The following is a 22,264-nucleotide window of genomic DNA, read 5'->3' as shown; positions in this document are numbered from 1 at the left end:
CATCTGTACAAGAGCAGGCAGAGGGTTAGGTGTGGCACGTGGGCCGGGGTTGGCCTACCCTTGACCCAAATGGCAATTCATATTGTTTGTCCAGGCATATATATTAATTATACATAATGTATTGTGTACTGTTATCTATTCCTTAACATATATAATATAAAGTGTTAAATAAGATAATATTATGTAGAAAATATCAACAAATATCTGAAAGACATATTTAATGACAGTATGGCCAGTGCTCTGCAGGAGATGTACGTAGTCCCATGAGATGGTTAAGTGAGGAATTTGACATGTTGAGAAGGGTGTGGGGAGGTGGGGGATGCCTCTGAGGTGAAGTCCTAGGAGAAGGTCTTCTGACAGAGGGACCTGACTGTGCAAAGGCCCTGAGGCGGAGAGTGAGCTGGGGCTGGACTGGAGACTGCAGTGAGGAGTTGGGGCAGAGTACGATGGGATCAGGGTTGCAGTCTGAAGCTATCCTCTTGGCTGTTGTGTGGAGGGTGGACCAGTTTGGGGGCTGGCATAGTTGTCCAGGTAACTCAAATAAATATTGGTCAGGTGTGGAATGGGAGGTGGGGAAAGGGCAGAGGGTGGGGTGGGAACTTGGTGGAGGGGAGCAATGGAGGAGGGGCGGAAATGAGGAACATTTGTAATAATATGAACAATAAAGATTTATTAAAAAGAAAAAGAAAAAAATATTTGTCAGGCGTGGGACATAGTGAATCACCTATCTTCCAGTGGTGTGTCACTTTTTTCTTATTTCACATTAACAAGAGGGTTTTGTGTTTGGCAAAAACTGTGGCTGTGTTGTACCGCAGCAAACCCCGTGCTGCCATTTCCCTGCCTCCCAGTGGTTAGATGAGCATTGTCCAATAGAAACCACCAGCCACACGTGGAGTTTTACTTGTCTAGTCGCCACGTTAAAAAGAAAAGGGTGAAATGAACAACACTGGGGTCCAGGAACCTGAGTTTATATTATTTTTGTTTCTTCCAGCTTTATTGAGATATAATTGACAACATTGTGCCCGCCACATATTAAGTGTAATGATTTGATCCACATATATCTGGTGAAATTATCACCACAGTAAGGTTAGATAACACATCCATCCCCTCACATAGTTACCATTTGTGTGTGTGTGTGTGGTAAGAACATTTAAGATCTACTTTCTCAGCAACTTTCAAATATATAATAAAGTATTATTAATAGTCATCATACTGTACTTTAGATCCCCAGAGATTATTCATCTTTTAACCCTTTGACCAACATCCTCATACCCCCCTCCCCTGAGCCACCACCATTCTCTGTTTCCATGAGTTCAGCTTTTCTATTTTATTATTATTTTTTAATGTATGTTTTTATTGATTTCAGAGAGGAAAAGAGAGGGGAGGGAGGGAGAAAGGGAAAGAGGGAGAGAGGGGGAGAGAGAGAGAGAGAGAGAGAGAGAGAGAGAGAGAGAGAAACATCAATGATGAGAGAGAATCATTGATCGGCTGGCTCTCCTACACACCCCACACTGGGGACTGAGCCCACAACCCGGGCATGTGCCCTGACCGGGAGTCGAACTGTGGCCTCCTGGTTCACAGGTCGGCACTCACTGGGTGAGGTCAGCTGTTTTAGATGTTACAAATAAGTGAGATCATACAGTATTTGTCTACCTCTGACTTATGTCACTTAGCATAACGCCCTCAGACTTAATCCATATTGTTGCAAATGACAGGATTTTTCTCCCTCTTATGGCTGAATAATATCCCATCATCTATATGACATTTTCCTTATCCATCCATCCATCAACAGGCAGTTTGTTTTCATGTCTTGGCTATTATGAGTCATGCTGCACTGAACATAGGGGTATAGATGTCTCTTTGAAATAGATGATGATTCCACTTCTTTTGGATACATTTAGTGATGTTTTAAAGATGAAATTCCCATAGGGGTTACTGGGTCAGCATTAACGTTTGTTATTTTTATGAATTTCACTGTGTATCTCTAGGTTATCAAACTTCACCTGGGCCACGTTGTTTCCCACCTGTGAGGCTTATGAGTGATTAAACGAAGGCTTGTTGGTTACTGTGCGTGTTACTGTGCGTGTTCCCTGTTTTGTTTTTAGCTCAGTGATTTCTAAGGGCATTCATTGGTTCATTGTTGTGAATAGCAAAAGATTGGCAGCAACCCAAGTGGCAGGCAGCAGGGACTGGGGTCAATACAGTTCCACTCATTTAGCGGAGGATTGGGGATGCTTACAGAAAGAAGAAAGTGGTGAAGACAAGGCCAGTCTCCAAAATCCAGTTTTTAAGTGAAAACCTCAAGGTCTAATTGGCATAATACCTCTTGTGCAAAGAACCGGACAACTAAGAGTACGTAGCTGTATTTGCTTGTATTTGCATAACAAATATCCAGAGGGATACAGGAGAAACTCACACATGTCCTTTCCTTGTGTGTAGGGAGGGGTGCATGGGACTGGGCAGAGAGCACCGGGCTCACGGGGGAGAGGGAGGCAGAGCAACACACACACACACACACACACACACACACACACACACACGTTGAAATTTGAGTTGTGTATTACCTAGTAAAGTAAAATTGAAAAATAAATTTGTATTTTCCGTTGTTCCCAGCTCCTGTCTTTCAAAAGCAGTTACTAAGCAGCTGCCCTGCAGGGGGGACAGGGATGGGAGCCTGCCCTGGAGAGCAGGGGCGGCGGGCTGAGTTTGGTTCGGGTAGGGTGAGGGCAGGTGAGGCCGGGCCGCACAGGGCTGTGGAGCAGGAATGCGTGTCAGCTTGCCGAGGGCACCATCAGCCCTTGTTTCCCGCAGGCTCTGTCTGTATGGGCTTCCTGTAGCTGCTGTAACAAATCACCCCAAACTTACGGCCTGAAGCAGCACAGACTTAGTCTCTTCAAGTCTGGGGGTCAGACGTCCAAAACGCAGTGCTGGGGTTGCTCCTGGAGATGCTCAGGGAGAGCCCACTTCCTTACCTTTTCCAGCCTCTTAGAGGCGGCCTGCATGGCGCCAACCTCTGCTTTTGTTGTCACAGCTCCTTCTCTGACTCTGACCCTCCAGCCTCCCTTTCTTCCCCCATTCCAGGAGTCACTCCCTCCTGGGTAATTCAGGATGATCTCCCATCTCCAGATTCTTAACTGAAGCACCTCTGTAACGTCCCTTTTGCCACGTGAGGTAACATCTTTGGGGGACTCTTCTGTCTGCCATACCTGGCCAGCATAGTTCCTGGCACATAGTAGGGGCTCAAAACATCTTTGCTGGATGAAAGAAAGAATCATTTGGAAATAATTCTTGGCTGGAAATGTGGAAGGGACATAGCCAGAGATGGATTTAAAAAATATATATATATTTTATTGATTTTGTACAGAGAGGAAGGGAGAGAGATAAAGAGTTAGAAACATTGATGAGAGAGAGTCATCGATCAGCTGCCTCTTGCACACCCCCTACTGGGGATATGCCCACAACTAAGGTACATGCCCTTGACCGGAACCGAACCCGGGACCCTTCAGTCCCCAAGCCAACGCTCTATCCATTGAGCCAAACCGGTTTCGGCCAGAGATGGATTTGGAAGCAATCACAGTAATAGCAGTGGCATATATTGAGCACCTACTGTGTGCTCAGGCTCAGGCTTAATTAAATGTGTATTTGCATCTTCTCAGTAGTATTCCCGCCCCACCTTTCTCTCTCTCTCTCTCTCTCTCTCTCTCTCTCTCTCTCTCTCTCTCTCTCTCTCTCTTCTCTCTCTCTCTCTCTCTCTCTCTCTCTCTCTCTCTCTCTCTCTCACACACACACACACACACACACACACACACACACACACAGATAATAAAAGAGTAGTATGCTAATTAGACCGAACAGCCAAATTCCCTTCCTGATGACTTTCCGGATGAAGCTGGGGCTGCGAAGTCCAAGGCAAGCCACTTTGGCTGTGAGGGCTGAGCCCCTTGCATGAATTTCGTGCATTGTGCCGCTAGTATCTTGTATAATAAAGAGGCAATATGCAAAGTAACCCTCAAACCATCACAGGATGGCTGCTCCCACAGCAGAGGCGGGGTTCCCGTAACAAGTTGTAATGAGCAATCAGCAGGGACCTGAGACTGTATGGCACCGGGCCGGGGTGGGGATCCTTAGGCTGTGACCCCCTGCCCCGGCGTCAGACCTGGGGACGTCAGGCCACACTCCTGCCCAGCTCCGGGCCAGGGGACCTCAGGCCACACCTGGTGGGGCTTGATAGGGGTGGGGCCAGCTAGGTCTGGATCTTGCCCAATGGGGGTCAGGCTGGCCGGGTCTGGGTCTCCCGCGATTTTGAGGCACACGTGGGTGGGCAGGGATAGACTCTGGGTCCCATGGTGTGCCTCAGACTCTGACAGGAGAAAGATTTTCAATTACATCTTACTAATTTTCTTTCATCTCTGACATTTCTATTATAAAGAAAGGGCATATAGCAATATTAAAATATTTCCTCTGATTCCCCTTTTAATGTACATGAATTTCATGCACCAGGCTACTAGTGTGTGTATGTGTGTGTATATATGTGTGTGTGTGTGTGTGTGTGTGTGTGTGTGTATATATATATATATATATATATATATATATATATATATATCTCACATCTGTCTATCATCTGTTTGATCTGTCTTTTATCTTGTTTCCTCCTGGTGTTCTCTCCTCAGTCTGTCAGCTCCAGGGCAGCCCCTTTGTTCAGGGCTGTTTCCTCACCTAGAAATAGCGCTCAGTGAATGGATAAACGCTGTGAGTTCTGCCTACTGCTGCATCGCTGGGCACACTCCTGTGGTGGCACATGCCCGACCCCTCCCAAGTCCCTGGAAAGTGACCTGACGGAGGGAGGATTTGGTGAAGCTCCAGAGTCTGATCAGAGGAGAGGAAGTGGCTAGAGATGAACTCAGCGAATGGTTGGGGCTGGATGGGGAATGAAGACAAGTGTGTGCCTTGTAGGGGCCTCCCAGCACTTGCGGGGAGAGTTCAGGGCAGGTCGGATCAAGCTGCCCTCTGCCGACACCCGGGATAGGCAGCTGCAATAGGCAGCCGTGGCTGTTTTCTTCCCGGCACCGGAGGTTGGTTAAGACAGGTGTCTTGGTTTTTGCATGTAACTCCTGTCCCTTTCTTACAAAGGAGATCAGTTCTGCATCCTGGGCTTGAGGGTCCAGTAAGGATTTGGGGCTTTTGCCTGGGCAGGGCCATGCCCTGCCTTTCTGGGCACTGGGGGATGGTATGGATACTGCTGTGCGCCCCCCCTCCCCAATATTACTGGGCTTTATTCTTAGCTCTGGTGAGTCAGAGGATGAGGGAAGGTCACCGCTCAGTCCAGCAGTTGGGCAGGAGACATCCCTGCCAGCGTGGTACTGGCACAGGTGCCCGTCTCCCACTGTGCCCCCGGCAGCCGCTTGACCTTTCAGGAGATCCCTCTCAGAGATGGAGGTGGACAAACGAAGGCCCCACGCTGGCTCTGTAAACAAATCAGTGCCCAGCAGCCCAGCGTGACCCTGACATAATTGTGGCTTTCCGGCTTCCTTTTCTTAGCTTTCCTTGGCTTGTCCCGCTGCCCCCTGCAGGGGATCTGGCACCTGGGCTGATTTTGACTGTGACTTTGTAGATGGCCTGTTGCCTGGCCCTGCGCCCCTGCACTGCACCCCTCCCTGACGGCCCAGTCCTTGGCTGTGCCCTGCAGCTCTCCTTCCCCCACTTAGTAGAAGATTTGGATGGGGCTCTGGAGCCAGCCTCTCTGGGTTGCAATGTGGGCTCCACCAGGTCCTGCCTATGTACCTTTCAGCCAGTCTTCTTACCTGTGTTTGTCTGCGTGTCCCTCTCTAAAACGGGATCAAGGCAGTACCTACCTCATAGGGGGCACGGGACAATGCTCCAATCCGCTGAGACACACTGGCTGGGCTGATTTAGGTTTTGACGTGAGTCTTTAGAGGGCAGGGACTATCTGATTTATCTCCATATTCCCACGATTGGACCTTGGCACATGCTCAATAAGTACTCATTGTATGAATGAATGAATGAATGATGCTCAATAAGTACTCATTGTATGAATGAATGAATGAATGAATGAATGAAAGAAAGAAAGAAAGAAAACAAGAAAGAAAGAAAGAAAGAAAGAAAGAAAGAAAGAAAGAAAGAAAGAAAACCTGTGGTTGGCCAGGAACTCAAACTGGAACTTTGGGTTCTCTCATTTAACTCTCCTGATAATACTACAGTAGGTGGGTCCTAGAATTAGTCTCATTTCACAGAGGAAAAAAACCCAGGCCTAGTGAGGCCATTGTGTTGGGGCAGTGGGGCAATTTTGCCTCCAGGGGACATTGACAGTGTCTGGAGACATTTTTGATTGTGACAACTGGCTGTGTATGCCGCTTGCAGTATATGTGACCTTATTTCTATAAAATGGGTTTAATATTACCACCTGACTCTCTGAGTTGTTTGGGAGGATTAAACTTGATGTGAGGTCCTAACATCTATTGGGTAGAGGTTAGGGATGCCCTCAACATTTTATAAGGCACAGGACAGCCCCTCAAGACAATATTCTGGCTCCAAATGTCAGTTGTGCCGAGGTGTAGAAACCCTGCTCTCTGACACATACTGACCCAGACCTTGAATGTTGTGTTCTGAAACATCGCTGTGTATTGCTCACTTTGGGTAGATGGGTAGGAGGCATTGTAGACTGTTTCCGTGTCTGAGTGTGAACATTTTTCTCCATTCTGCACAGAGGAGCTTGGGATTCCTAAGGCCTGAGCATGTTTAGTTGATGTCCTGCCTCAGAGAATGTTGCCTTGTAAGATGCCTCAGGCTGACCTGACCGGTGAGGCCATTGGCTTGGCAAAGTCTGTAGAGTTCTGCCACCTGGCGGAAAGGTGGTGGAGCCCAGGAGTTAAGAGCTCAGTGTCATGAGCAGAAGATATTTGCTGATATGTCTGATAAGGGGTTACTATTCAAAGTTTATAAAGAATTCATACAACTAAAAACACACACACTGAAAAACAAAAAACAGTCCAATAAAAAAATGGGCAAAAGACCTGAATAGACACTTCTTCGAAGAGAACATGTAGATGGCCATATGAAAAGATACTCCACATTGCTAATCATCAGAGAAATGCAAATTAAAACCACAAAGAAGTATCACCTCACACCTGTCCGAGTGGCTGTCTACACTAATAAAAAAATCAACTGAACGGTGGAACAACCAGTCGCTATGATGCACACTGATCACCAGGGGGCAGATGCTCAACATAGGAGCTTCCCCCTGGTGGTCAGCCAGAAGCCGGGCTCACAACTGGCGAGCACAACATTGGTAAGGAGCAGTTGGTCCTGGACTGTGAGAGCCTGGGACTGCGAGAGGGATTTCTAACTGCTGGCAGGCGGACATCCCCTGAGGGGCCCTGGACTGTGAGAGGTGAAGGCTGGGCTGAGGGACTCCCACCCCAGTGGACAAATCTCATGCACTGGGCCTCTAGTCGTTAATAAGTCAACAAACACCACAGCAAGTGTTGGCGGTATGTGGAGAAAATGGCACCGTTGCACGCTGTAGGTGGGGACATTGGGAGGAGCACTTTGAGAAGTGTATGATTGTCTGACCGCTCTGCTGGATACTGGAAACTAATGCAAAATAATACTGAACATAAACTGTAATAAAAAAATTACTACAGGAGGATGACTATCAAAAAAAGTATAAAGGTTCATATTCTTAATTTGATAAAGTATAACTAATTAAATCTAAAAAAATAAAAGAGCTCGGTGTCAGACTCTCCGTGGGTTCAAATCCCAGCTGTGTCTCTTCCTGGCTCTGAGAGCCTGAGCTAGTTCTTAACCTCTCTGGGCCTCAGAGTCCTCCCCTGAATAGGTGGAGTTCTAAGAGTCTTAAATGGCCTGGCAAGTACTGCTATGATAAGTGCCCAATAAATATGTGCTTTCTTTTTGTTCCCAGCTCAGCACTAAGAAATTTCTGCCTCTTAAATTCCTGCTGATGCTGTTTGTTTATTTAAAGTGTGAACTCGTTGTATTATTATTTTAGGAGGAATACATGCTGACTAAAAAATTCAAACAGTACAAAAGATAATAAAACAAAAACTAATAGTTGCTTCCTCTTACCAACTTCAGCCCTACCCCCTGGAGATAATCACAGTTAGCTCTTGTTTTTCTTGCCTCCTTCTAAGAAAATTTCCCTGCCTACACCAGCATCTGAATACCCTTTAATGCTCATTTTAAATGGGAACCCTAGTACATGTACGAGATTTAAAAAATGGAACTAAAAAAATAAGAAACCACCACCAACACAAAAGCATGGAATTAGTGCATTTTCTATGTAAATAGAGGCATCTACACTTGGATTCAACTTCCTGGCTGTGTATGCTGCTTGCAGGCTAGTGACTGGGCCTCGGTATTTGTATCTGTAAGATGGGTTTAATTATAGTGCCCGTCTCCCAGAGTAGTTTGGGAAGCTTAAATGTGATGTAAAGCACTTAGCTCAGGCCTGGCATTGTGCTACTAAGAACCCTAATCCACCCTCATTTGTTTCTTTCCATCAGTGGAAGAAGGTGGCACATGTTTCTTCATTTCCTTCAGGTCTTTGCTCAAATGTCATCTTGACCCAGAGGCCTTTTCTGTCCACCTGACACAAAAATAGCAACCACTTCCCCATGATTCTCTGCCTCCTTTATTCTTTTCCTGGGCGCTTGTTGCCATGATGGAATTGAGTTTGCTCATTGGCTGACCTTGCGATGAGAGATTATCCCGGATTATCTGTCTGGGCCCAAGCTCATCACAATGGTCCATGTACGCAGGAGGCAGGAGAGTGAACCAGTGAGATGGCTGCATGAGAAGATGGCTGATACCGATGGCTTTGAAGGTGGAGGATGGGGCCATGAGCCCAGGCATGTGGGTGACCTCAGGAGGCTGGAAAAGGCAAAGAAATGGGGTCTCCCTTAGAGTCTCCAGAAGGAGCACAGCCCTACCTGCTCACACCTTGATCTTGGTCCACTGAGACCCATTTCAGATTTCTTACCTCTGGAAGGGTATGATGAAAATTGTGTTGTTTTAAGATGCTAAGTTTTTTTTTTTTTTTTAATATATATTTTATTGACTTTTTACAAAGAGGAAGGGAGAGGGATAGAGAGCTAGAAACACCAATGAGAGAGAAACATTGATCAGCTGCCTCCTGCACATCCCCTACTGGGAATGTGCCCGCAACTAAGGTACATGCCCTTTACCGTAATCGAACCTGGGACCCTTCAGTTCTCAGGTCGACATTCTATCCACTGAGCAAAACTAGTTAGGGCATGATGCTGAGTTTATGGTAGTTTGTAGCAGCAGCTATAAGTAACTGGTTCTGAACGTCATTGTGGTGATTTGAGGACTCAAATCTTCCTCTTGGCCCAGATTCCCCATGGGCAGGAGCAGGTGCTCCTGAAAGGCCTGTTAAAATGTATGCATTGCCCATCGCCAGGAGCCAGCATGGAGGTTTGGTGACACCATCAGCTTCCCAGGTTTGAGCCCCAGCCTCATCACTTATTATTTGGGTGATCTTAGGCAAGTTATTTGACTTCTCTTTTCTCAATTTCCTGGGGATCAAAACAGCCTTCCTTGCCCTAACTGGGTGGCTCAGTTGGTTAGAGTGTTACTCCATACACTGAAAGGATTGGGATTTGATTCCTGGTCAAGACATACGTAGGTACCATCCCGTGTTGGGGCGCATTTGGGAGGCAACCAATCAATGCTTCTCTGTCACATTGTAGGGAGCGGCTATAGGGTTAAGCCTCGGACTGACCAGTTGGCAAATCCACAAACAAGTCCCAGTTTAGAGGGCACAGCCCTCTTAGCAAAGTTAAGCTTGACCTTATGACACTCCCTAGATCCTTCCTGAGTAGCTAATGGACTGTGGGAGGTGCAGCAAATGCTGCCAAAACAAGTGAAACTCACAAGAACATTGTAACTATGGTGACCACTACCTTGTTTCCCTCTGACTATAAAATAAAGGCTCAGCATGCCTTCAGGATCGTTTCTCTGTGGCCTCAGCTCGGCACAGGAGATCTACCTAGACCCAGCTTATTCTCTTCGTCCGTCTTTTCTTCATCCTTCAACGTCCTCTCGCAGGCTTACTGAACCCTTGGCTGTGCTGGCACGGCACATCACATCAATGTTTTAATTTCTCCCTTTCTAAAGTTAATAAAAAATATTCTTCATGAGGATTAAAAAACAAAAACAAAAAACCTCCCTTGGTGATCATTAAGATTAAGTGAGTTATTCACATAAAATGCAAGAAACAGTGCTTGGTACATTGTGCTCAGTTAAAGCTAGCTGGTATTATTTTCAGTAATAATATAAGATCATATTAAGACTATAATGCTATAAACCTCTTGTATTTTTATTACTGACAGAATTAAGATTACTGTTAATAGCTCTTTATAGAGCATGACTATAGACATGAGCTGAACCCTTGTGTATGTAATTTTATTTATTCTGTAGAATAGCTTTTGGAGATAGGTATTCTTAGCCTTAGTCAGTCATAGTCATAGATGAGGCTCAGAGAGATTGAGTAACTTGTCTAAGGTCACTCAGTGGATAAATAGAGAAGAATGCTGGACCAATAGAGAAGAATGCTGGACCTACAAGAAAAGGGATAAGGGGATAAACACAGTTGATCAGCATTTGTATTACTAGGATACTTTGTATTGTAAGAGCAAATTCATTTTCAACTTGTGTGAACCAATAAAGTGAATTTATTGGGAATTCCAGTGGGAGGGTGGGCTGCAGGTAAAGCTTGATCCATCTGCCCACCATTGCACTAAGCACCAGTTTTTTTTCATCTCCATCTTTTATAATGTCAGCCTCATTCTCACACTGGCCATGGGCCTGGGGGGCTCCCTTCCTTTCCCCTCCCAGCTCTCACCTGAGGATATTTTCCATTGCTTTTAGAAAGAGTGGAAGGGAGGTCTGGGGGTGGGGCAAAAAGAGAAACATCCATATGATAGAGACACATCGATTGGTTGGCAGAGGCCAGGAAATCAAGCCTGCAACTGAGGTACATGCCCTTGACCGAATTGAACCCGAGACCCTTCAGTCCACAGGCCAATGCTCCATCCACTGAGCCAAACCTGCTGGGGCTCAATGCCTGTTTTTGAACTAATCACCAGCAAGTGAGTAAAGGACTCTGCTGATTGGCTGGTGCTAATGAGGGCCTGAATGTGTGGCTGAGAATAGAGGGTTTGTTTATGAATGAGAGCCAGGGGCTGTTGCCAGGCAAGGAGAAATGTGCATGGGGTTGAGGTGGGGGTGACATAGACCCACTGCAGCATGGCCTTGGGGAAAGATGTCTTATTTCCTGGTGCCTCAGTTTCCTCATCTGTGGGGCTAACAGCAGTGTCTCTTCTTGTGAGAACTGAGGAGCGTCCTAGGCGTGGGAGACTTGGACCAGTGCTCAGAACATGCTGGTTGTCATTACTCCGCCCAGAGAGAAGGGTGTGAGAGGACGCGTGATAGAAATTTTATGAACTTCCAAAGCTCGTGGGCCAAGCTGATGTGGACTTGTGCCCCAGATCCTGAATGTCAGGGCTGAGGGTGGGGAGGGGAGGGGGGGCAGCGGCGTAGACGGTGACTAACTGTGGTGTCCTGTGAAGAGAAGGCTCTGTCAGGGGAGTCTGGGGGTGCACTTTCTCTATTGACAAGCCCTGAGCCAGGCCCCCCGGAGGGCAGTGCCTGGGCCAACGCTGGGGACTGTTTCCTGGACTCACATTTCCTGGGCTGAATTTCATTTCCTGGCGGCTGGGGGTGGACAGAATCAGAGCAGAAGTTCCATCAGCCTGGGGTTTGGGTTAGAAAGTGGATAGCAGACCCTTCCTTAAGCCTTATAGTAAGGTCTTCAGCCTTTGCTTCCCTTCCCCCCTCTTCCCCCGCCCCGTCCCCGGAAACACCGAACAGAGGGGGCCACACTGCTTGTCTCCGGGAGTTTGGACAGTGGAGACACCCAGGTCCCAGCCAGCGAGGGACACGCAGAAGGTCCCAGCACTCTTATCTTTGCCGCTGTGACAGTTGTGGTCAGGCCGCCGTTGGCTGGGTAGGAGCAGCGACAGGCCTTGTGGGGGTTGGGGGCGGGACAGTCTGCGCTGGCTGCCTTCTGCAGCAGTGAAAGTTCACGTTCACAATCTGTTTCCCCTTTTCATGCTCCCCCTTCCTTTCTGGCTCCATCTCCGCCCTCTGGGTCAGGGGTGGGCATCCGGCTTCGAACAGGAAGCTGCCCTCTGAAGAGTAACCGCCTTCCTTTGCTAAGCATTTCTCTGATTCCCTCTTTCCTTAGATCCCCCGATTTCCTCGTGTTCACTTCTTAACTTCAGCTCTTCTTTGTCCTTTAAGCTTGCTGACTGGGCAATGCTTTGGGGAGTAGTGGTGACTGTTACTAATTATTAGTATCTGCTACTTATAGTTAAGTGACCTGCCCAGGTTCACTAAGGTCAGGGCCTAAATTTTAATCCCTATTCACTTGACCAGAAAGCCAGGAATCAGTGCTAGGTTGTGCTTGGATGGATCATTATGTTTTAAAAAGTAAAGTAGGAAATAATGCCTGGAGGTGGGGCATGGCTTGGCCACTTGTTTACTTAATAACCCCCGGGGCCTGCTGGGTAGCAGGATAGTAGTCACAGATAAACACAGTGTGGACCTGAGGTCCCTCTTCCTTCCTCTCTGTCTAAAAATCAGTAAAATGTATTTTTTTTTTAAAGATAAGTACAAAGAGAGAGAGAGATGGATGGATGTGTGTGATGGGTAGATGAATAAATGGATGGATGGATGTGGTGGTGCGTGGCTGAGAGATGGAATGGTAGATAGATGGGTGGATGGATAGACAGGTAGACGGATAAGTTGGTACATGGATGGTTGGATAGATGTATGGATGGATAGACTAGTGGGTAGATGGATGGATGGATGGATGGATAGATGGGTGGGTTTACAAATGAGTGGGTAGATATATCTACAATTGCATATATGGATATATAAATGGGTAATATAACTTTAGCTGCAGTGGGGAGGCCCTAGTGGGGCCAGGATGGGCTGGAAATAGGTAATGGCTAGGAAGATAATTGAAATAGTTCCGACAAGGAATAATTAAGGCAAGAATTAGGCTACTGAAATGTCTCACACATGAACCGAGCTTGTATACATAACTGTATATAGTAGGTCCCAGCAGTATTTCCTTATTAAAAGGGCAAATTCCTGTGGAATGAGCTTTTCCTGGCAATTGCTCAGAAACTGTTCTGTATAAAATAACCACAAACACTGAATCCTTTTTTTTTCACCATCATCTTAAGAATTACAAGTGGTGTGAAACCAGTTAAAATAAAACCAGTCTTTGATTTAAGTCACTCATATGATCAAATTTCAAATGCCCAAGTTCATAAAGGCATGACCGTTGTCCTAGGGTTTCTTTGTGTTAAGAAGTTGCCTAGCTAAATACCTTTGTGTGTGCTAATCACTTAAAGTTTACATTTCATTGATTGCTTGTTTTTGGTTCTGGAAAAAACAAACAAACCATTTATATCATAGTATCATTTATCAATTATATTCTGAAGAACCAGTTAGGTACTTGTTTAAATACCTAGATCTCTCTCTTTTTTAAGTTGGATTCTTTATTTTTAAGTTATCTTTACCATTTTAAAGTGTATGCTTCAGTTGTGTTACATATACTCACCTTGTTGGACATAACTAGGTCTCTTTATTGAAACACTTGGAACATAAATATTTTTATCACTTTCTCTTCACATTTGTTGATGTGCCTTTAAAATTTGGACAGAGCTGTGAGGTTTCAGGTTCCTTGGAGTTCCTTGGCGATCTTACTGTGGGAGGCTGGAATCAGATATCTGGAGAGAACATCGTGCAGTGGTAGACAGAGGGACCGAGGAGGAATGTGGGCTGCATGGAGACTGTGGCTGCCTGGAACACATGGGCCCTATCCCAAGACTGGCTACTCCCCAGCTCTTGCTGGTGGTTCTGAAGCAGAAATATGGGCTCAGGGCTGCCATATTTTCTGATTTTTTTTTTTTTTTTTTTTTTTTTTTTTTTTTAAGAGTAGCCAGAAATCTCAATTTTTGTATGAAGTTTTCTGATTTGAAACATTGGCAGTTAACCTAAATTATAAAAAATATGCTTAATACAACAATAAGAATAAACTATCTGTGGCTCAAATTGGCCTGAAGGCCACCTGTTTCAGACTTCTTAAGTTTATCTGATGTAATTAAAGTAGAGATAGAAAATTGAGACCCCCAAATAAGGTAATAACTTTTCCGGGGTTGTGTAACTGGTCAGTGGTCAGATGAGGATTTGAATTAAATTGTTCATTACTGAAGACTGACAGTGGATTGACATTTATTCTTGGGCAGATATACTTGATCTATATACGTATATATCTATCTGGTATGTCTCTTCAATAACATATAGGTGGTTTCTTGAAAAAAATGAAAGTATTTACAACTAACTTGTCATCAAGGATGGATAGCTTAGTCATTCAATGCAGGGACCCAGAACCAAATTGCCTGAGTTTGAATTCTGATACAGATCTTACCAGCTGTGTGATATTAGACAAGTTGTTGAGCCTCTCTGAGTCTCAGTTTTCCTATCTGAAAAAGGAGAGATAAAGTACTTACAGAATTAAAGGGGATAGTACATATGATGTAACTTAAAATAGGGCCTCGCACAATTTAGGTGATTTCAATGATGATGATGATAGTGCTGATGAAAGTGATTGTGATAATAATGATGATAATGATAGTAATGATGGTGAAGAAAAGGATAATGGTGAGGTGAGGAATAAGATTAGAAACTCCTCAATTCAAAAAATGATAAAGTAGGAACGATTCATATGGCTAAAGGACTCCTCTGTTTACAGGGAAATACCCCTGGAAGATTCCTTTAAATGGATGTCTCCATCTTTGTACACCAATGGAATTTGCCAAAGTTCCTAGGAACCTGTTATGTGCAATGAGGCATGCCTTTATTCCTGATCCCTTGTTTCATAGTCTTTCTGGCTTCCGAACTCTCCAGGTTGCATATTCTGCCTGAGAGGGCTTCAGGAGCAGGGGTCTTGTTTGTTTTTCTTGAACCCCATTACAGCTGTTTTTTTGTTTAAAGTACTTTTATTGATTTTTAGAGAGAGAGAGGAAGGAAAGGAGGAGGGAGAGATAGAGAGAAGGAGAAGGAGAGAGAAACATTGATGTGAGAGAGAAATAAAATATCGATCAGCTGCCTCCTGCACACCCCACTACTGGGCATTGAGACTGCAACCTGGGCGTGTGTCCTGACTGGGAATTGAACCAGAAACCTTCCAGTGCACAGGACCACACCTAGCCAACCGAGCTATCCTGAGCCAGGGTGACAACTAGTTTTGAATTACACACCAGCCCCCACCACTCTTTGGCACATCCCATGGACTTATGCTTGTGTTTGTTTCTACAGGACTGGAACATCACGTGGCACACCAGCAACCCCGACTTCACCAAGTGCTTTCAGAACACCGTCCTTGTGTGGGTGCCTTGTTTTTACCTCTGGGCCATCTTCCCCTTCTACTTCCTCTATCTTTCCCACCATGACCGGGGCTACATTCAGATGACACATCTCAACAAAACCAAAACTGTAAGTCATCATGGGGGGAGAGGGGTGTTCCTGGGTGGGGAGTAGTAATTGGTGAAAACTAATATGTTTCTTCTACTTCATTGGCCCTGAGTTCCTTTTTCTTGAAGACATAACAATGAATGTAGTAGGTAAGGCTGGGCCCTGCGTTCAGACATGGGTTCACTTATCATCTCTGTCCCTTACTAGCTGTAGGACCTTGAGCACATTTCTTAATCTCCCTGAGGCTGCGCCACTGGGCTCCACAGAACACCTACGATATTAGGCAACTCTACCAGGACTGGGAGATATAGAAGATCTACCTAACGCATAGAAACAAATACAGATAGGCAGGCAGTATGGTGAGACAAAGAAACATGCCCCAACAGAAAGAACAGGAGAAATCTTCAGAAAAAAAGAAGTAAATGAAACTTGAAGGCAAGCAATCAGATACAGAGTTTAAAACAATAGTTATGTGGTTGCTCAAGGAACTTAATGAGAACCTCAACAGCATTAAAAAGGACATAGAAATCACAAAAAAGAACCCGTCAGAAATGAAGAATACAATAACTGAAGTGAAGAATACACTAGAAGGAGTCAACAACAGATTTGATGAAAGAGAAGATCAAATGAGTCATTTAGAAGATAAGGTGGCAGAAGACACCCAATCAGAACAACAAAAAAGTATTGTGAAAAATGAGGACAGTTTAAGGCTTTTCAGGGACAATATCGAGTATTGAGAAGAGAGAGCAAGGGATTGAGAACCTATTTGAAGAAATAATGAAAATTCTTTCTTCACCTGGTGAAGGCAAAATACACACAAGTCCAGGAAGTGCAGAAAGTTCCACAAAAAGGCCCATATCAAGACACATCATAATTAAAATGGCAAAGATTAAAGACAAAGAGAGAATCTTAAAAGCAGCAAGAAAAAAGCAGTTAGTTACCTACAAGGGAGCTCCCATAAGAGTGTCAGCTGATTTCTCAAGAGAAACTTGGCAGGCCAGAAGGGATTGGCACAAAATATGCAAAGTGATGAAAAGTAAGGACCCAAAACTCAAGATACTCCACCCAGCAAAGCTATCATTTAGAATCAAAGGACAGATAAAGAGCTTCTCAGATAAAAAAAAAAAGCAAAAGGAGTTCATCACCACTAAACCAGTATTATAAGAAATGTTAAAAGATCTTCTTTAAGAAGAAGAAAAAAGAAAGATAATATGAATAATAAATTGGCAACATATTTCTATCAATAATTACTTTAAATGCAAATGGATTAAATGCTTCAATCAAAAGACATACAGTGGCTAAGTGCATAACAAAACAAAACCCTTGCATATGCTATCTATAGTAGACTCACTTCAGATCTAAAGACACTCACAAACTGAAAGTAAAGGGATAGAAAAAGAAACTTCATGAAAATGGAAGAAAAAAAAAAAAAAAAGCTGGAGTAGCAATACTTATACCAGTCAAAATAGACTTTTAAAACAAAGGCTTTAGGCAGCACCGTCTGCCATGGCGCCCGGACCCGAGAGCGCCTGGCAGCCGGGTTCGCTGGGAATCCAGCTCTGCAGAGAGGAAGTGAGAGGGATAGAGAGCTAGAAACATGTATTATGGTGTATGATCGCTCCGTCCATCGCAGTGGGGAAGAGGGAGCCGGAACCGACAGTGCACTGGCAGGAGGACCCAGAACCCGAGGATGAAAACCTCTGTGAGAAAAACCCTGACTCTCCTGGCTACGACAGGGACCCTGTTTTGGATGTCTGGAACATGCCGGTTGTCTTCTTCTTTGGCTTCTCCATCGTCTTGGTCTTCGGCACCACCTTTGTGGCTTATCTGCCTGACTACAGGATGCATGAGTGGGCCCACCGGGAAGCTGAAAAGCTTGTAAAATACCAAGAGGCCAATGGCCTTCCCATCATGGAATCTAACTGTTTTGACCCCAGCAAGATCCGGCTACCAGATGAGGACTGATTGGATGCCCAGTGGACTTCAAGAAGCACCACCTTTTCTACCCCCTGCCTGCCATTATGCCCTCTCCACAGAGCACCTTATTAAAGGAACTGAAAAATCTGAAAAAAACAACACACAAACCCACCAAAAAACACAAACACACACACACACACACACACACACACACACACACACACACACGCTATAACAAGAGACAAAGAAGGACCCAGCAGTTCTACTTCAGGATATTTATCCAAAGAAACCCCAAACATTAAACCAAAAAGACATTTACATTCATATGTGTAAATATTTCTCTCTTCTCCGTGTCCAGTGCAGCTAGAGAGTGGTCCAGTTCCAAAGTAGGGGCTGCTGGGGATTAAGAAAATGAAAGAAAGAGACAGATACAGAGATGGAAGGAAAAAGCTGGGGCCGGGTGGGCCCACTGTTCTCCAGTGGAGAGATAGGGACCCAGAACCAATACAACATGTTTATTTTATACAGCAAAAACCAGGAAGTTTTACTAAAGGTCAAGACAAAGGACATTATGTGCATTCTTGAGTAGTAGTCATTCCAGGTGCTTGGCTAGATTTAGATAACGAAACCCACCCCCTGGCACCTGGGCTGAAGGTCAAGCTGACAACACTACTGCCTCTGGCAAGGTGTGTCTCCAGGACCTGGCTCTGCCAACGCCACTGGATTCAGCTGACAATAATTAAAGAAATGCTTATGTGCCTTCCAGACACTCTCTACAATACGTTCATTGCAGCGTTATTTACAACTAGAGGTCTGGTGCACAGATTCATGTACCGGTGGGGTCCCTTGGTCTGGCCTGCGCCCTTGTGCAATCTGGGACCCCTCAGGGGATGTGGAGAGCTGGTTTCAGCCTGATCCCTGAAGGCTAGGCTGAGGGACCCCATTCGTGCACCGGGCCTCTAGAAACATCGATCGGCTGCCTCCTGCACACATCCTGACCCGGGATCGAACTGGCGACCTTTCAGTGCATGGGACGGTGCTCAACCAACTGAGCCACCCAGGCTAGGGCTCTGAATTTGATATGCAAGATTATTCATTTCACAGTTTCTGAAATCAACTGTTCAAAAGGTAAATTCTGACACCATGATTGATGCAGCAAAGGAATACATCAAAACAAAGAAAAACTTCAAATACTGACATTTGAAAGACACATTTGTAAAATATGCTACTTATTAAGTATACTTGAACAAAGTATATGTGGAATGAATTCCATTCATCATGGAGTTAGTTTCTGCTAAACACTTACTGACACTAGAGGAAACCTCTGGCATCTGAGCACTTGTTTTCAAGAGTTCCCAGTCTGTGCTAAAAAAATGAAACATGACAAATAATTTCTGAGGCACCGATTTGAACCTCGTAAGTGGAAGGGCCAGTATGTAGGGCAAATTATCCCGGAGTCAGAAAGCTGGCGCCTGCAACTTAGTGTGGCTTTGCCTGCGTATCATCAGGGATGCAATAAAAGGCTCATTTAAATTTTATAATTACCCTTCTCAGAAATATTTTAAAGCTACATTACCCAAGGCTCATTTCCACAAACCCTTGGTAAACAGGAAAACTTGAATGATTTTACTGACGCTGCCTGTCCCTTTGCTTATGTCGCCGTTTAAACCTGTCTCCTTCATACTGCCCTTCAAACCTGTCTCAAGATGCAGTCTGTTCCCCTGACCTGAGCCACATCTAATGTCTTCCTCTTCCTCTGGGAGCAGCTCGTACCTCTACTATTTGCCTTTAAAAGGTGAGTCCGATTTTGTCCTTGCCTTGTTCAAAAATCTTCTGGCAAGGCCTCCCAGCAGCGAATAAGATCCAGAAGTGCTCACAGCTCCTCAGCAGCCGTCTCTGCGATGCCCATTGCTCCTTCCACAGTAGGCATAACCCCCTGGTCATGCTCCCACACCAGGCACGAGCTGTTCTCTCTGCCTGACTTGTTCTTTCCCTTAATTGTTCAGTGTTGGCTCTTCACTCAGATGTCACCTGATCCGAGAGGTCTTCCCTCACCTGTTTTGTTTTTGCTCATATCGCTTACTGCTTTCTGGCTTTATAATATGTATTTTTCAGCCATAACCGGTTTGGCTTAGTGACTAGAGTGTTGGCCTGCGGACTGAAGGGTCCCAGGTTCGATTCCGGTCAAGGGCAGGTACCTTGGTTGCCGGCACATCTCCAGTAGGGGCGTGCAGGAGACAGCTGATACATGTTTATTTCTCATTGATGTTCCTAGCTCTCTATTCATCTCCCTTTCTCTCTGTATAAAATCAATAAAATATATTTTTAAAAATATGTATTTTTCAGATTGTTTCCATTCTATTAGAATCTCAGCTCCATGAAGGTAGGCACTTGTGTCTCTTTTTGTTCCCTTTTGGATCCTTGACACCTTGAAAAGTATGTGGCCCATTGCAAGCCCCCGATAAATTTTGATTGGATGAGTGGTTATTGTGAGAGAGGCCTTATGCAAGCTGCTGGCGTTGCTAATATCGATAACTTTTAAACTGAGATCTTGAATTTTCAAGTGCTGGGGTGATTAGTCACCAGACAGATTAAGTCATGCCAGTGGCGCCGGTGGGGATAGTATCCTGGTCACAGAGCAGATGGGAGGGCCGCGGTGGCTCACCCTACCTGGCACTGGTGTGTGTTCCAGAGGATGTGTGCTGTGTTCAGGGACCATAGCTGATGGTGTAGGAGTTGGCTGGTCCCCGAGGCTGAGCCAGGAAGTTTCGGTGCTGTCCGTAGTAAGACTGTTTTCTTCTCTTCCAGGCCTTGGGGTTTTTGCTGTGGATTGTCTGCTGGGCAGACCTCTTCTACTCTTTCTGGGAAAGAAATTGGGGCAACTTCCCTGCCCCGGTGTTTCTGGTCAGCCCAACCCTCTTGGGCATCACCATGGTAAGTAGGAGCTGGCTGTCCGCCAGGCAGTATGGAGACCAAAAGCAGTGATGAGAAGATCTCACAGGAAAAATCCAGAAATCTGGCTTCTCTCAAAAAACTCAAAGGCCCGGCAGCACTAGACTCATAGTCTTCTGGGGCAGCAGTTGGCTGGAGCTGAGAGGTGACTGCAGCCTTTCTGTGGGGCAAGCGTGGCCTGGTTTGTTATATAACACACACACACACACACACACACACACACACACATGCACACGCACGCACGCACGCACGCATGCACACGCACACGCACACGTGCCATTTGCCCTCTCTGCGCCTGAGGCTGAGTGCAGGTGCCGACCTGTGCTGTACTTGCTGTCCTCTCTACGTGCATTGGCCAGCTCATCACTTACAGCAGGTGCCTGGGACCTAAGCTTTTAGGCTCTGGCACAAGGAGTGGATGCCAAGTTGAACGAGAGACCGCCCTGCCCCATGTGGGCCCCTCATTCAGTGGGAGACGCAAACGGGAGCCGCTGTATCACTGCTTTGTTGTATCTGATTCTCAGAACAGCCCTATGAGATGGGCCCTGCTAAAGGTCACACAGCCAATGCGGGGTCAAGCAAGGGGTGGTCACTCAGAGGCTATGCTTTTAGTCCTTGCATTCCACAGCGACATGCTCTGAATGAAGACCATTCCTACAAGGTACCATGTCCCTCGGGTCCTCTGAGAGCTGGAAAGTCCTTGTCAAGCATGGCCCTTGAGTGTTGTAGAGTGAGGAGGGAGCGAATTCGGGGCGGGATGTTTTGAGCAGAGAGAACAGTATGTCCAAGGGAGGGTTGGGGGTCAAAGGGAGCATAAGGAGGAGGACGATGAGCCTTTCTTGAAGCAAGAAGGTTGCGTGGGGGTTCTGGAGGGAAGACCAAGGGCGGGGAATGTCTGGTCCAGGGCCATGGAAACCCGGGAAGTCATTTGGTCTGGCCCTACCAAGGCAACTGCCGGCGGGACTCAAACTTCAGTAAACCTAGCCACGTAAATTTACATTCAGTGAATTATATTAAGCAAATGATGTTACACATTCCAAATGGCTCTTGGCAGAAAAAAGCTTCCCCACCCCTGTGGTAGACAGTGAATGCGACAGAAGGGGGGTCAAGAAAGGGAAGTTGGGCCAAAGCCGGTTTGGCTCAGTAGATAGAGTGTCAGCCTGTGGAACGAAAGGTCCCAGGTTTGATTCCGGTCAAGGGCATGTATCTTGGTTGTGGGCACATCCCCAGTAGGGGGTATGCAGGAGGCAGCTGATCGATGTTTCTAACTATCTCTCTTCTTTCCTCTCTGTAAAAAATATCAATAAAATATATTAAAAAAAAAAACAACACGTATATTAATTAAAAAAAAAAGAAAGGTAAGTAGGAGCCAAGTTGTGAAGGGCCAGGATTCTTTAAGGAACTGGTTAGCAGTGTGTGCTCTGCCCCAGGCACTGCCCTAACCCCTTTGCATGATGATTTATTTCAGTATGTTGGATCATTAGTACCATTTGTAGATAAGCAAGTTGAGGCACAGGTAGGAGAGGGAGAACTGGCCCAAGGTTACAGCCAATAGGCAGCAGAGCCACTTCACTGGCAGGCTGTCTGGCTCCGGTGTGTTGGTGGGCTCTTAGTTGGTGGTGCTTCTGCAGGGCTTTGCTGTCCTTTGTGCCCCCAGAGCATGGCACTGTGCTCGACATGCAGTAAGCATTCCACAAACATACTGAGGGAATGGGGAAATGAAGGCCGTGGTTTTGCTGGCCTGGAGGTCTTGACCTCTATCTACATTTTGGCAGAGGAGAGTCAACTT

General features: G+C 45.8%; 2 protein-coding genes across 3 annotated transcripts in view; both read left to right on the top strand.

The window, feature by feature from the left end:
* The window catches only part of ABCC1 (ATP binding cassette subfamily C member 1 (ABCC1 blood group)), a 140,355-nt gene that overhangs the window by 21,086 nt on the left and 97,005 nt on the right, over nt 1-22,264 (top strand). For both annotated transcript variants that reach the window (XM_084881083.1, XM_084881082.1), the window contains exons 2-3: nt 15,451-15,627; nt 20,332-20,457. In XM_084881083.1, the coding sequence (XP_084737209.1) occupies nt 15,451-15,627; nt 20,332-20,457 (303 nt within the window). The remainder of the gene's footprint in view (nt 1-15,450; nt 15,628-20,331; nt 20,458-22,264) is intronic.
* Nucleotides 17,191-17,690, top strand: LOC311621232 (NADH dehydrogenase [ubiquinone] 1 beta subcomplex subunit 11, mitochondrial-like). The gene has a single exon (XM_084881089.1). The coding sequence runs from the start codon at nt 17,218-17,220 to the stop codon at nt 17,569-17,571; it is 354 nt and encodes a 117-aa protein (XP_084737215.1). The 5' UTR covers nt 17,191-17,217; the 3' UTR covers nt 17,572-17,690.

This window comes from Pipistrellus hanaki (assembly GCF_964339955.1).
Source record: "Pipistrellus hanaki genome assembly, chromosome: 4".
Taxonomy (NCBI): domain Eukaryota; kingdom Metazoa; phylum Chordata; class Mammalia; order Chiroptera; family Vespertilionidae; genus Pipistrellus; species Pipistrellus hanaki.
The sequence above is the reverse complement of the archived record's forward strand: the minus strand, read 5'-3'. Positions and strand labels throughout refer to the sequence as shown.

Coding starts and splice junctions, on each gene's coding strand:
- LOC311621232 (XM_084881089.1), top strand. CDS start 17,218: ATGATCGCTCCGTCCATCGCAGTGGGGAAGAGGGAGCCGGAACCGACA.